Genomic DNA, 16,015 nt, shown 5'->3' with positions numbered 1-16,015 from the left:
CTCGATGAACACTCGCCATCTGTCCTGTATGAGAATAAATAGTTGGCTTGTAACAGAAGTATTATTAGAAAATGTAAGAGAAAGTACCAGAAGTATTGGTATTAACCCTCCTGTTATGTTGCGGGTCAAACTGACCCTTTTTAAAGTCTATTATAGGCAATATGTCTTCCAAACCAGCTAAATGCAGCATAAAAATCTGGGCAGCATGTGACAGAAGAGGCGTCGTGTTAATTTATCAACATCACTTCATAAAAATCTAAAAATCTAAATGTAAAATAAAATAAACAAACATATGTCATGTAAAACTATTGTATTTCTATTTAGGGCTTACCAATGTACATTTAAAAAAGTTTTAATATGAATTTCAATGAAAAACGAGTGAGTTATCCTCATTGAACCATGATCTATGAGAATTAAAGAACACCAATGGACCAAATTTGATTTAAATGGTTAGAAATGGAGTTAAAAAATAGATTTTAAAAAAATGTATATTGGGATTTTTTGGGGTTCCGACACTTTTGGATAATTGAATATGCCCCGGGTCAAATTGACCCAGGAACATTAATGCTTTTCCAGAGAAACAAACATAACAGGAGGGTTAAATTAGCTCTCACAACCAACTATATAAGTCAACTAGCCTAAGTCTACTATAGCCTAGATATTCCTGAAATTAGTGTAGAGTCAAAATTTTACATACGTACTGCTTGGGATCATTTTATTTCCTACATTTTAATTTGGTTTGCTGTGCTTGTATTTACTGGTTACATCTGTGAGGTGTAAACAATGAACCAATACGAAGTAGGAATTACTGTGTATTGGCTACAGTATGTCTACAATCTCGCCTTATTGATTGACTAATAAAACACACCAGACAGATAAGACTGAATTCTTTATTTATTTTTTTGTTTTGTTGTAGGAAAAGTGCATAGTTTAAGCCCTTTTCTCGTGTACAGTAACAGTGTAAATCATGTTCTCCTGTGCTGCTCATCTCAACAGTCTAGAATGGCTCCCCCTTAATTTTACACAGCTACTTATGGGTTACTTCAGTTATTCCCTTTGTTTATTTCCTCTCTGCCATCTTTAAAGCAAGTCCAGAATACAGTCACAAAAATCAGAGGGCATTTATTAATGTGGAAATGAAGAGCAGCCGTTGAAGACTGTTGGGATGAACTAAGCTCACACATTACTGAGCTGATCCAGCTCCTGAATTCTAGACGATGCACAGAAGAAAAAGCCTTCATTTTAAGAATTATCCATTTCATTTCTGATCACCATGAAGCAGAAACCTAGTCCTAGAAAAACTTGAATAGCATCATTACTGTAGAAGGTACATAATAAAATGACTGAAACAGAAAACCCACTATCATGTACTGCACCCAGACAAATATAAAAAGAAAGATTTTGTTTAGCAGAGCTCTTGATCAAGAGAATAAACAAGGTATTACTGAAGAGAGTAACCTTATAGAGTAAACAGTAATAAAAAAAAACGATAGAAAGGTACGGCAGATCATCAACTTCCCATCACAACTTTAGAGTAAAAAGGACTTCATATAATGCTGCTTTCATAAAATGATCGTATCTCAGACAAGCACTGAAACAAGTTCTACAAATTTACATTATCGTTGGTCTAAGTTACTCCTTTTTTGTACTCCTTTCTTTTTCTTTCCAACATATTATTATAAAGAAGTTCTTAAGATACCTTGGTTTTCTCCTTTTAATGAAAGACTGCTGAGGTTAAAATTTAGAGAGTTTGATATGCACATCACACCTTCAAAAAGGGAACAACATACAACAACAAAAAGTGCTAATGAAATATGAACCTTGGATATTTAATTAGATCACAATGATCCCTTTTGTCTTTTAAACACAAGACAATCATGGTACAGAGAATGATTTTAACATTCTAAAACGTATTTTGCTTCTCTGAATGAGTTGTAATCTATCTGCTGGTTTGAATATACTTTCGTAACTGTATGTGATATGACATCAGCACTGGCACTGTTTAGAGATGTATAAAGTAAAAAGACAGGAATGAAGAACCCACCACCCTTCATTACTCAACAAGCACACAAACAACATTTAAAGTTTCCCAAAAGGAACTCCCTGCTACCCCTCCCTTCTCCCAGACACGTGACCATTTTTTTTCATTTGGAGTTTCTGCAGGTCTGCCAGCACCAGAGCTGGTATCAGGAACTAACTTAGAAAAATGTAACAGCCTCTGATTAATCATTTGGTGAACACCCAGCTAAAGTATCAACATGCTGGTATCACAGGCTGATGTGTACATGTCTAAATAATAGAAAACAGCCTGTTAAAGAAATCTTTTAATCTCAGTTAAAGTTTTAGGTTGGTAAAGATTGTATTTTTCAATTTTTTGTTCTTTAGCTTTTAAAAAAAAACAAAAACTAAAGTGACCAGAGAATGGCCGTAAATGTGGTATGTTTTTTTTTATGTACCATTATAAGATGAGCATTTACCTCAATACCATCAGATTTTTCATTTGTATTTGGCCTCATTAATCAAGAGAGAATGTGGGCCCTCACAGTAGGACTCATTGACTGATATACCACAAAATAAAAAGATAAAAAGAAAGAAAAGTCATAGATATTTGGATAAAGCTTGGCAGGGAGATGGTCACAGGTCACTGGAAATTTCTCACTGTGCAGCTCCAGTCGGAGCAGGTGTCAAAGTGCTGGTACTCTGCTTTCTCTGCTAGTCAATGGGAGGTGCAGGGGGCTCTCTTCTGTCACTCTGCAAACCAAGACAAAAAGACAAAAAGTTTAACTCCATTGAAGGGTAAACAGTCCTCAAAATGTCATGGTCTGAATTGTCATAAAAAAGTTTGCTTTTTGCTCTACACTTCAGCAGACTCTGGCCTTTTGGGAGCCAATAAAAGTTCCCTAAACAAACACTTGGTAGCTGCTACAAAATGAGCAAAATCTGTGCTGCTTGTACAGACTTCTACAGAATTCTTTCTCCACACTAAGTTTTTGTTTTCTAAATGCTTTTACTTTTGCAAATTCCTTATCATTTTGTCACTGAAAACAAAGATGTAGGCATTAGGTTTGGCATTCAAAAAAATGTGGAATAGCATTAGATAATGACATTGTTTCTTTCCTGTGTATCTTATCCAGTATATGGGAGATGTGTATTTGTATCACGGACTGTATAAATAATAGACATAGTATCAGTGATGTCACCCATCTGTTTCTGAAGCTCTGTTTTGAGGCCAGGTGGTGGCGGCAGCCATATTGGAAATGTTGAACTCAACATAACTGCTATCAAGTAAGTGTGACGTAAAGAGGCGGACTATGAGCCTCCTATCCAACAACTACAGTGTTCCCGCCTGTCAATCAAGTCAACTGTGCCTCTCGTAATAGAAAACTCGTAATTCTAATATCTTCAAAATTGCCGCGTTATTAAAAAAATCCACCCCCTGTACAGTGTGTACCGATCGAGACATGAGCTATCCAGTCTACACTCATTTTTTGTACCAGGCTGTAAACATGTTTATTTCTGCTGTAAAGATCAGCTTTACTGAATTTGTGTGTATGTGGTTTCCGGTACTTCCAGAGCCAGCCTCAAGCAGATCCTCGATGAACTGCATTTTTTAACGCTTCCACATTGGCTTCAATTCTTGCGGCCGGACGTTGCCACTTGATTTGAATCCATGTTTTAACATGACTTTGTTATAGTGACAGGATAGGGCTCAATACTGACATTGTGTGGTCCAGTAGGTTTGCCTGTTTGACTGGAACCTCTCAGACTGGATGGACGCAGAAGGTACAGAAGCAGAGCTACCACCATCCATCCCATCATAATCATGGGGAGGGTCAGGTCTCCACCCCCACCAATGGGCCCATTGGGACCTGGCACTGAAATGAAACACAACTTAGATCATCCAGAGGTAATCAACACCAACAGAAACATGTTTATGTGCAGCCATGATTAAACATAATATTAGACACATATCTATTGATTATCTTGTATTTATACATATAGACTCTAATCTGTTAAATACTGGAAAATCAGGTATACTGTGGTCCTACATACATTCCTGAAAGCATTCTGTGTCTGTGCAGTAGGACTGGGAATTCCTGAGCTGAAACAGAAAACACATTTAAATCACAATCAACTGTAAGAGGTAACTGTCACACAAGTATTACAATCATACGACCCAATTATAGATTTCAGCTGTCAAAAGCTAATTTTCTCATATGAATGTGCGGCTCGTGCCCCTCTCTCACTCTCTGGTCTCTCCTCCCTCTGCCAGCTGCACTATTGCACTCAGGCGTTATTTTACTGTATTGTTTTATTTTAGATGGCGACCACTGGTAGTCTAGTTATCTCTAAATTATTTTTCTTAGGTTTAGTTTTCAATTCCTAGATAGTTTAGGGATAGGCACTGGGAGCATGGTCCATTGCACTCTGGCACCTTTCCATTCATCCATCCATCCATTTGTTGTACCGCTAATCCTGATAAGGGTCGCAGGGGACTGGAGCCTATCCCAGCTGTCATGGGGCGCAAGGCAGGGTACATCCTTCATGCACACACTCACACCTATGGACAATTTTAGAGTGACCAATAAACCTGGTGAGCATGTTTTTTGGACTGTGGGAGGAAGCCGGAGCATCCTGAGAGAACCCGCGTATGCACAGGGAGAACATAAAAAATCCACACAGAAAGGTACCTGCCTGACAAGGGATTTGTACCAGGAACCTTCTAGCTGTGAGGCAACAACCACTCCACCACTGAGCTGCCTACACCTTTCAGTCTTTTGTTAATTTTGCCTGGGGTCTCCAGTCCCTTTGTTTACTTTGTTTTTGTTTTCTTGATAGTTGGACATTTGGGGTTTTTGTTTTAATAGGGTGTGTGGGTTTTGATACTTTGAGTTTTGTGTGGCGTCCCTTTTTAATACGTTCAGGCCTTCACTTCCCTGTTTGTTAGGAAAGCTGTAACAGTTGGTGCAAAGTTATGAGCATTGTGCACTGAGCAGAATCAGCTTTATTAGCCAAGTATGTGTACACACGCAAGGAAATTGACTCCAGTAAACTTTGCTTTCTTCTGTACAAACATTAAACATGAAATAATACACTGTTATGTTCAAGGCAGCAGTAGACATCGAACTTACATAAACAAGATGTGTAAGACAATAGTGCAATGGTGAGGAATGCAAAGGATGCTGAATGATAAAATATACAAACATAAATGCTATTATGTAACAGACGGGTTAATTTACATGAAGTAGATGTATTAGTATTTTTCAAACAGTATATTAATTAAATAGTAACATTAAATAATAGAGTGCAATGAGGCATGTCAGTTAAGATGATGTTATATAAATGATAAGAATGTGTGAGATAATTATTATAAATTAAAATTATATATACAAAATATAAAGATAAATAGTTATTTACAGTCACAGTGTTTGTTTGCCTGGGTTGTTGCCTAGCAATTGATCTGAAGTTCTGTGACTATTATGAGTTCATCAGAAAAAACTACCTTCGTGTCTGGTTGTTTTGACATGCAGTGATCTGTATCGCCTACTTGAGTGGAGAAGTTTAAACAATTTGGTACAGGATGTAAGGGGTCTGCAGTGATCTTAAGCACTACATGGTTGCAAAAGTACTACCCATTTCTGACTGTCAAATGCTGTGCAAATTCTTTAGTTAGTTAGACAACACCCTTTCCTGCTGAAAGCAAATCAGATATCCCCTGGGGCAGCTACAGACATCGAGCAAACTGCAGCTCGCCATGCAAGCTGCACCTGTGCACAGAGAGCCAATCAGGTTGCCAGGAAACAGACACGTCATATAATAACAAGATGTTCTCTTTAGTTAACACTAATTCTCAGAATACTTTTGACCTTACACTGAAAAAAATGCTTTTCATTAACAAAGGCTAAAGAATATTTACATACACAATATAAATCTGACAGTACACAAGGCGACAGAGTGAAACCTCTCTGCATGACAGATCTGATAGGGGCTGAGGATAAACACTGAACAGGAACCAGGATATGGAGGCTTAGTGTCAGCTTTTTATTTCCTTCACTGAAGACTGGTAGTGATTTTTAACTTTAATCTCTTTGCTTTTCTCTTTACTTCAGCGGGGGATGTTTAAACTTTGAACAGCATACTTGGAATACTTTAACCTGTCTCTACTCTATCAAAATAAAGTCTGACAAGAACAGCCAGTGTGTTAAATGACTTACCAGGTTGATGAGGCGCCTCATAGCATACTCATGGCTGCAGATGCACTCACAAGGGTCAAAGCCTCCCTCTGCCATTTTTCACCAGACGATGCCCACCTTGTTACAATAGAAAAGTACTGTAAGGAACAAGGACTTACATGAACAAGTGAGGGAAACCTAATGCTGCGCCCTGTTGTTGTTTAACAGGCGTACACAGATCAGAGGGAGGAGACTGCTGAGTTGAAGACAGACAGCAGACCCTATGGCTGTAATTGCTTGCATGTCATCCAGGTTTTTGTTAACTGAAAGGGCTGATGCAATTTTCAGGGTTTATGTTCACCATTTATTGTTACATTGCAGTCTGCAGTAATGTAAATAAATGGTAGCCACCTTAAAAGTTAACAATAAAGCTATGGTATAACTAACTTATTTGAAAAGGGTCTGGATGTATTACTCTAGTTATGCCTTTCTTCAATGTACGTAATATACAAATATATTCTATGTATTTATCATTATTTGCAAAGACAACTGCATGCTCATGATCAGACACCAGCTGGCTACTGGTGTCTGCCTTAAAGCTCCTGTGGGAAGTTTCTAGCTGGTCTTGAAACAGACTGAAATGAACAGTGATGCCTCTTTATGGCCTACAAATGCAAACAAGACCAACAGCAACTAGATAAGCAGTTCCTATATCGAATTTTTGAATGCCAGTAACAGCTGGAGGGGGTAGGTGTCAGACCAGCACGCTGAAGAAACAATCCTTTTTTTAAACGTTTCTCAGCAAATATTCAGAGTGATTGATACATTTCACTGTCAAAAGATAACAGGATGTGTTGATTTTTCAGAAAACACTACCTAAGCATGTACAGGACTAGATCAGCAAAGAGAAAGGAGGTGTTACTTTGTCCACAGGGGGTGCCAAAATCAAGACATGTAAAAAGTTCCTCACAGGAGCTTTAAACTATAAAAAGGTAAACAGTATAAAACAAATTGTGCATGAGTTTTGTGGAGATGAAAATATTACTGCTTCATAGACTGAATTTCTTTCTTCCGTCAGCAGCCTTTTAGATAAAGAAAAATTCAAGGACTAATAAAAAGTGATTACAAGCAACATATTTTTCAGTGGAGAAAAAAACATTACCACTACAAAGTATGCTTCATCCATATGATGTCACCTCTGTTCTGTTTACCCCGTTTTTTATGTTTTACCCTATTTTATACGGTCTATGGTTTTACCTCGTGATGTGTTTTTTCACAATCATATATGAGCGCCTCTTATTACATGTGACACATATTTGGTTCTGCATTCCATCGCATAGGCCTACTGCCTATATATGCATAGGGTATATAATTGCAACAAAGGACCCATACGCTGATCTGAACAACAATCTGTATCTAGACCGTTTAAGATCTAACACCACAAAATAGTAATAAGTTAAAAGGTTAATAACTGACCGATGTATACATGTTTCTTAAATTGGTCAAATTAAAGAAACGACCTCATTGTAGTCAATTAACGCAACACTTAGAAGCTGTAGCTTATAGACTCAATATTTCACCCACATTTTATAAAAACAAGTACACGTTATATTTTCCATTGCTGTCTGTCTGAATATTTTTCAAGTGACGAACAATCACAGAGGCCAGCTAATCTCGACCCTGCAAAAAAAAAAGAAGCCTGCTAGGTTGTGTCTTCACATTACAATGTTATTTAGCTCACGTTAGACAAGCTTCTTGCTAACCTTTCCATCAAACAAAAAAGAACGCGCATATGTATTTATGTTCTCCGGTTAATGACCATATAATTAAAGACAGATGGGACAGCAACAATGTATCCAAACACGACTTACTGCTTTGTAGATGAAAAGACAACGTTAGATATGTTTTAAAAGGCGTGCACCATGGTGCTTTGGCACGGCTGCTTCCTACAAGACCTGAAAACTGCAGAAATATAAACCTACCGTCCGTGTTTTGTTTGATACAAGTGAGCCAACCACCTAGCTATTCTTCATGACAGACATCCGGGAGTGTGAGGGGCGTGGTATAACACAAAAGGAGCGTTTCTTATTGGTCTAAAGCTTTGATGGGCGGGTCATACAGCCAATCACATTAAGATAGGACTAAAGCGTATGGATTGTAAACAAACAGCCGAGATGCCGATCACCTCAATCAGATGAAACCAACGAATTCCAACATATGTGCAAATTAAAAGTAAATGTAAATGTTTGATTGTCATCATATCGTATGAACTTCCAGATTGTTTTGAAATGAAATCTGCAGTGTGTCAACCATCAGATAAGAGAACAGTATTTGAATTCCTCCACCACAGGGTGAAAATGGAAAATTAAAGCATTTAAGCAAAATTGTTTACTTTAAGAGCAGGCACAGGAGAGGGTGTATGCAGCTCAAGAGTCAGATAGGTAGATAGAAATAGATAGATTGTTCTAAACTCTTGTTGATTTATTTGTGATTGTATATATTGTTTGATGTGATTTTGTTTATGCTTTGGCAATATTGTTTTCACTTTCATGCCAATGAAGCTATTTGAATTTGAATTTGAATTTAGTATAAGTAAAATAAATAGTTAAAATAGCTCTTCTTAAATACTTTTATATCGTGTCAATTAAAAATGAAATCTCAATTATACTTTATATTAGCCAGATCCCGAACTTACTCTCTTGACTGCTGCTGGCATTATAATGCACAATATCCTGTATTATAATTATTTTTGCCATATTACATTATGTTATATTACATTATTGTTGTAACTACAACTCATGGTCATATTACATACCCAAATTTATTTTTATTTATTGCTTAATTTGTCATTACCAACCATAATCACACCATGTCAACCTGTCACTACTGAAACATTTTTAATACTGCCTGTAATTACCGCTATTTAATTTAAATTCCATTGTAACATTGTATATATCTAAATTGTATTCTAGCTTTATTTATCTATTTTATTTTTACTTATCTTATTTTATTTTACTTTACTTATTGAAACTTCTTCTTGATTGTACTTATGTCTGGGTTGCTGAAACAACAGAATCCCCCCCCCCCCCCGGGAATCAATAAAGTAATATCTTATCTTATCTTATTATTATTATTATTTTATTATTATTTTATTTGGTATTATTATTTTATAATTATTATCTAAACCATTGTTTTAACATGTATTTATTTATCTTATTTATTTATTGTGTTCATCTGATCTTGTTAACTCTACCTTATTTTTAACTTTTATTTCCACTCTTACTTATTTTATTAATTTTACTGTGTTGATTTTCTTTTCTTTTTTAAGTATTTATTTTATTTTTTTAAATCATGCCTTCTATGATTTTACCATTGCTGTTGTTTTCTGACTATCTGTTACTCTGTGAAGCACTTTGGGCTACATGTTTTTATGTATGAAAGGTGCTTTATAAATAAAAGTATAAATAAAGTTGAGTTGAGTTATCTTATCTTATTTGGAATCCTGCATTCAAATGGATGTCAGAAATCAGATGTCATTCGCACATGATGAGAAATGTCCTGAAGGTATGTTACAAAGCACATAAACCCATGTACCAGAGCTCATTAATGAAAGTTCCAGTCTCCTCTTCATCTAGCTGCATTGTGTGTGTTGTGTATGTTCTGGACTCACTGGCGGTGTGCACTGGCAGGCAGGCAGTACACGGCGAGGCTGAGCTGCCTGTGAGGTTAAAAAAAAAAAACAGAAGCGGTGGACGGTGATAGTGAAAGGACGGCTTCCTAACTGTGAAAAGCACCGAGCAAGCAGTCCCTATACAGACGGACAACACAGGGAGAGAGAGGCCCCGGGTCTAAGCTTGAAGGCAGGAGTGTATCAGCAGTTACAGCCATGGCTAACATCGCGGTGCAAAGAATCAAGAGGGAGTTCAAAGAAGTTGTGAAAAGCGAAGAGGTGTGGTAACGTTACTGCTTATTTTTGTACTTCTTTAAGTTGTTTTCTGTTATAGAGCTTAAGAGACCATCATGACAGACTAAAATTACCTTTGCTAGCGTCAGGTCTCAGTATGTGTTGCAGTAGGTCAGGCCTAAACAGGAGAACTTTAGCTAGCTGGAGATCACTGTCTGCCCGAACCTGTGTTGTTATGTCAGGTGGGTGTGTTCAGGAAACACAGAGGCTTTGTCCACTAACAGGCCCTATGTTTTTGACAAACAATACCGCATGACTCTGGGTACTTGTCAGTCTGAAATTATCTCCTCTTGTGTGGCACACGCTGTTTACAATGTACCGTATCTGCTAACTCACATTAGTTACTGATGATTCGTGTTAGCAGCTTGAAGCAGAAACGATAGGTTGACATCTCACCCACAGCTAGCATTAGCCTGTGTTGTTATGCTACAACGTACATCAAGACATCACGTTTAAACCACATCCAGTTAATGTTTTCGTTTTTAGAGAACAATTTTGATCTTTAATGTGTGTGTTGTGTAATCTTACTGTCCGCCAAGTCTTATTATTGTGAGCTTGTAGTAAACTTTTTACAGCTCTGCTCCTCTAGCTAGCTATCTGTGTTGCTAACATTGTTAAATATCCTCTGACACTAGATGAAACTAAAGAAAATATAAGTCGTTGTTCATTTTAAAGCTAACATTTTCTGGATTTACATTGTCAAAAACGTGTGGTTTAATTCTTGACTGGACATGTCAAGACACTGGCAGATGTAGGTAATTATTCACGATGTCCCTCTTGTTTGTTCAAACAGACAAGTAAAAACCAGATAAAAGTAGATATGGTGGATGAGAACTTCACAGAGCTGAGGGGGGAGATAGCAGGTCCTCCAGATACACCATATGAAGGTACTGCCACACACCCACAATTAAACCACCAGATAATATATGTGCTATAAAAAGTCGTGGTTTGTCATGCCTGATCATGTTTTCTTTGTTTTCAAGGTGGCAAATATCAGCTTGAAATAAAAATTCCAGAAACCTATCCTTTTAACCCACCAAAGGTATGTGCTTTGAAACTACGTAACAGCTGGTACTTCTTGTATCCCCTTTACTTCTCTATCCTGGTTGGTTAGCTTCATGGTTGTAGGTAGAGCACAAAGATATAGTTTTGAGACTAATACTGACCTCAAACTAAGGCAAATAACCATCAGATTATTCATAATTCAGCCAGTGAAGTTAATTTTTGGGTAGAAATAAAGAAAGCAGACTTTTTCTTTTCTCCAGTATGTAACTTTGACATAATTTACAACTCCCCTTTAGCATTGTTTTCTGAATAATATAGGTTCTTTAAAAAAAGTTTACATACCATCAATACATATAAACCAGTACCAATTTTCAGCGAAAGACCCTTATTAGCCTAATTATATGTGTTGACAGATATAATAAAAATAACTAAATCAGATTTTGAGTAACAATAGAAGCAAAAGAAGCCGAGGTACTCTGACAGAATGGCAGAAGCACATTTGATAAACACCTTATTCAGTTCTTTTTGATGATCCTCTGCTTTACCATTGTTCCCTCAAATCCAGTGACTTAGTAGTTTTTTTTTAGTCAACGAGAAATTGTAGGGATAAATGATACCGTGACTATCTGTGTGCTGAAATGAAAGACCGTTACTGATAATACAAAGAGTAGATTGTAGTTTTGCTTCTGTCTTTGATAAAAGTGTGTAAATGGAAAAAGGTCAGAAAACAACTTTTGTTTATCCCAAACTTGTGATGTAACTCAGTACAAAATTGTCTGAAAGCTATAGAGATGTCGAGGAACCAAAGACACTCCTGCACACACACAGATCAGAAACCTGGTTACAGTGTGTAGTGAATGGGGGATTCTAATGTGTAATGTAAACATTAAATCTCATGTTTTCGGGAGACACACGCACTCATAGTTTATTGAAAATCTGTAGGGAAAAAGAGATATATCTGGTTTTTGATCATCCAGTCAATTAAGACCTGACAAAGAAATGTCTTTCTTTTTCGTCTTCTGCACAGCTAAACAATCTGATATGTAAACAAACATATGGTAGTTTAGTTTATGGTTCTGTGATATTACAGAGAGTTGTAGCAAATACTCAGACTTGTTCAGTGACAGCTATCACTGTTGAGACAGTGTGATAAAATTATATATTTGTTTAACATGTTTTATCTTGAATTATATGATACCTCATCATACTGCCCAACCCTGCCTCAGTGTGCTTGTAAAAATGTACCCCACACTTGTCTCCTATTTCTCTGTTATCATACCCTCGTTTGACTCTGACATTTGTATTTCTAGGTGCGGTTTATCACCAAGATCTGGCACCCTAATATCAGTTCTGTGACAGGAGCAATATGTCTGGACATTTTAAAAGACCAGTGGTGAGAGAAATTAATCTGAACCTTCTGAGCTACTGTAAACCAAGTTCCCAAATGTCTCTGAAAGTGTTTTCAAAACTTAAGTGAAAACACACTTTTCTGCTCCACCTTTTAATTTTGCTTCCCCAGGGCAGCTGCTATGACCCTGCGAACGGTGCTGTTGTCTCTTCAGGCTCTCCTAGCTGCAGCAGAACCAGACGATCCACAGGATGCTGTTGTAGCAAACCAGGTGAGAGACATGTTTATTCTACTATTACAATTACATTTTTATTTTTTAACAAAGGAATTGTTTAGAAGAATATCTCAATCTCTGTAACATTTTTTTGGACACATTTGGTCAGTATTGGTGTATGTACCACCACACAATATAATTAACTGTTTTCAGATGTCTTTAACATTCAACCATGTTCATTGTGTTTCCTCTGTATCCTCAGTATAAGCAGAACCCAGAAATGTTCAAACAGACTGCAAGGCTGTGGTCTCACGTGTATGCAGGAGCCCCTGTATCCAGTCCGGATTACACACGCAAAATAGACAAACTCTGTGCCATGGGCTTTGATAAGGTCAGGACCCCCCTTTTTTTATTTACTGAACATCCATGCATTATGTATTAAGTCTTTTTGGGCTGGGGATGTCCATATGATGGTGGGCTAAAACACTCAATTACTCAACTAACAGAAAAATTGATTGGCAGCAGTTCTGCCAATTCATGATTTGTCAGTATAATGCAAAATCAGAGTTTTTAATCTTGATTATTTTCAGTTTTTCAAAATCTTCTATGGTTGTGAACTGAATATATTTTGCTTTTGGGCTGTTTGTCCAATAATAGGGACATTACCTCGAGTTTCAGCCGAAAGCAATTTTTATAATGTACATATGTCATTAATCTAGCATGAAAATCTTATCCTTATTGTTGGTTGCAGCATTAATGTGACAGCACACTTGTCAGAATGAGCTGTGCAATTTTTTTTTCCAAATACAATAACCGGGGGAAGTATTTAATTCTGTTATGCGAAAAGCTGCTTTCATTAAAGTTTTGACTCTTTTCTGTTCATAACTGTGTACTAATCTCTTAAAAAATCATTCTTATCTTGCCTTTGTAAATAATAATTGCATTGCAATCATTTCTAACCTCATTTCCTCACTCGCTTACAGAATGCAGTAATAGCAGCCTTGTCCTCAAAATCCTGGGATGTGGAAACGGCGACAGAGCTGCTGCTCAGCAACTGAGACCCAGCCAGGTGCGAGGATCCTTCATCATAGTATCAGCTCCCCACGGCACCATCCACCATTGCCTTTTGTTACGCAGACAACTCCCTTTCCCCATTCACCACAGCAGTCTGAGCCTTCTTTCGAAACAAATTTGTTTGCCACAAACCCAACACCGGTAGCCCCACAATCTTCAATAATTTAGCACACCACCCTGTTGCCTGTCTGCCCCATGAGTCTGTTTTTGCCACTAACTCAAACTGTATAAAAAGCCACTACAAACTTTCAGTCATGCATCTTCCCTTCCATACCCTTCAATCATGTTTGCTCTGAAGCTTTTTCTTCTTATTTCTTGAATTTCTGTTCATTGTCACAGAGAATCACATAACTGCCATTGCCTGTAGGATTTCCCAGGGTAAAGATTTAAAGGATATCCTGAATACTGCTCTAACAGCAAACCACAATTTACTCTCTTCTAGAACCAGTTGGATCTTATATGGACATATAATATTATTAAGGTCCAGCTGGATTAATTTGATACAACTGGAGCAGTGTGATGGATAATCCCTGATCAGCTTATTGTAGATGTTTTAATCAACTGCAGAAGTTTGGATGTAAAGGTTTGTTTTTCCATTTGTAGAATCAGAGAACGTCACACATCCTCAAACATCTGCACACAGGCACTGAAAGAGAAAAGTTATCTGTAAATAGAGGTGTGTACATTTGAAAATACAATGGGGATATACTTTTTTTCTTACATTGCATTGTAAAACAAAGTTATTTTAAATATAAACTATGCCTAGTTTACAGTTATAATGGAGAAATATCTTTTAATGCTTTGTGAGCCCAGGAGAAACCCCTCTAAGTATTCTTCTCTGGGGTTTGTTTTCTTTTTTGAAGACTGCTGTGTAGGGGGTGCAGCCAAAATCCTGTTGCCAACAGCGCAGGAGGTGACAGCCAGCTCAGGCCTAAGATGGTCATTACACGCTACCTTTCCCTCTACACCACAATCCAACCTTTTCGTGTGTCTTTTTGTTGTCCTTGCATGTCCTATGCTGCCTTTATTTTGTTTGGCCAAATGATGTGGTGGTGGGGCGTCTGTTAGATTTAACGCCTCCTCAGATTCGTGGAGCTTGCAAGACTGTTTCTAAACCTGCGGAAAGATGCACCTGGATCCTCTGCTCGGCAAGCCACTTTTCTTTTAAAGCACACCCAGTTTGGCTTCATATTTGTGGGGAACCAAAGCCTTCTTCTGTCGATTTTTCAAGTGTGTTGCTGGAAAATGTTCTCCACTGCTCTGAACGGGAGATAACTAAACCTCAAGGAAGAAATGAGAGATCTTGAATGCCATTGATTTTGTGATGCTGTGGTTTTGTTTTTAACTTGTTCTCTGAACAATCTGTTTCATCCATGCGCACGCTATTTTCAGCCACGGGTTATGGATCTACTGTCCCTCTCAGTCCTGATGTTGATCATTTAAAGGGGGCTTCATTTTGAATCACTGATCCAATCCAGCAGTCCTCAATCAAAACTTTGGCCATATAGAGATGTATAGGTGATGTCCTATATATCTGAACATGCTTTACTACATAGCCAAATAAAATGCTCATTGAAGTTGTCTATGAATTATGTCTTATGAGTAAAAAAGAGGCTGGAACTCTGTTGTTTTAAGAAGCAGATAGCAGACCATCACAGTGTTTTCACACATGATGATTTGAGGTACATGGACTGTTACCCTCTGTGTAAGGAGAAGTGGGGTTTTGATCAGTCTTCACACATGGCCTTTTCTTTTTGGGAAACTATCTTCCTTTTGTTTGCCCTCTAAATTGGTCTCATATGACTACAACACAGATATTGTGCACCTTTTCAACTGATGGTGAACCATTTCCAGCCAAAGCCTACCCCCAAAAGGCTCATAGTCAGGGGTCCACACCATCTACTCTGCTTGTAAATAGTTGGGTTCTTGATAAAGAACTGTCTCATTATCACTAGAGTGCACTGTTGATGGCTGGATCTATATTTTGTAATAAAAAGAAAGGACAAAAAAAGAAAGAGAAGCCCCCTCCTCCCCGTCTTCCTGGTGTTGTATGTACAATATTGCACGACGAAGCATAAAAACAAGGGGCTGTTGCATCTCGGTTTCTCCATTTGGATCGAGACTTTTTTCTTCTTTTGTTTCTTTGGAAGCAAGCATCAGCAGTATAAAAAGCATGGTTATTTATTGTGACAGTGTCATGTTTCTTTGATTAAAAAAAAGTGGAAAATTAATTTTGT

At 37.5% G+C, this 16,015-nt stretch overlaps 2 protein-coding genes across 4 annotated transcripts; one reads left to right on the top strand and one right to left on the bottom strand.

Moving 5' to 3' along the window:
* Window positions 1-876: 876 nt before the first annotated feature.
* On the bottom strand, window positions 877-8,286 carry smim14 (small integral membrane protein 14). Of its 2 annotated transcripts, none has more exons than XM_034687936.1 (5): window positions 8,156-8,286; window positions 6,216-6,311; window positions 4,054-4,102; window positions 3,721-3,875; window positions 877-2,751 (listed from the first exon to the last, which is right to left on the bottom strand). In XM_034687936.1, exons 2-5 carry the CDS (start codon window positions 6,288-6,290, stop codon window positions 2,713-2,715), a joined length of 318 nt encoding a protein of 105 aa, XP_034543827.1. In that variant the 5' UTR covers window positions 6,291-6,311; window positions 8,156-8,286; the 3' UTR covers window positions 877-2,712. The 2 variants fall into 2 exon arrangements, with proteins under 2 accessions (XP_034543827.1, XP_034543828.1); XM_034687937.1 differs by having other exon boundaries at window positions 8,045-8,173.
* Window positions 8,287-9,801: 1,515 nt separating this feature from the next.
* Window positions 9,802-16,009, top strand: ube2kb (ubiquitin-conjugating enzyme E2Kb (UBC1 homolog, yeast)). 2 transcript variants are annotated; one of them, XM_034687369.1, is made up of 7 exons: window positions 9,802-10,122; window positions 10,931-11,024; window positions 11,121-11,179; window positions 12,453-12,535; window positions 12,662-12,761; window positions 12,967-13,095; window positions 13,688-16,009. In XM_034687369.1, the coding sequence occupies exons 1-7, from the start codon at window positions 10,060-10,062 to the stop codon at window positions 13,760-13,762; spliced, it is 603 nt and encodes a 200-aa protein (XP_034543260.1). In that variant the 5' UTR covers window positions 9,802-10,059; the 3' UTR covers window positions 13,763-16,009. The 2 variants fall into 2 exon arrangements, with proteins under 2 accessions (XP_034543260.1, XP_034543261.1); XM_034687370.1 differs by lacking the exon at window positions 9,802-10,122 and adding an exon at window positions 10,296-10,319.
* Window positions 16,010-16,015: the final 6 nt, after the last annotated feature.

This window comes from Notolabrus celidotus, chromosome 7 (genome assembly GCF_009762535.1).
Source record: "Notolabrus celidotus isolate fNotCel1 chromosome 7, fNotCel1.pri, whole genome shotgun sequence".
Classification (NCBI taxonomy): Eukaryota; Metazoa; Chordata; class Actinopteri; order Labriformes; family Labridae; genus Notolabrus; species Notolabrus celidotus.
The sequence above is the reverse complement of the archived record's forward strand: the minus strand, read 5'-3'. Positions and strand labels throughout refer to the sequence as shown.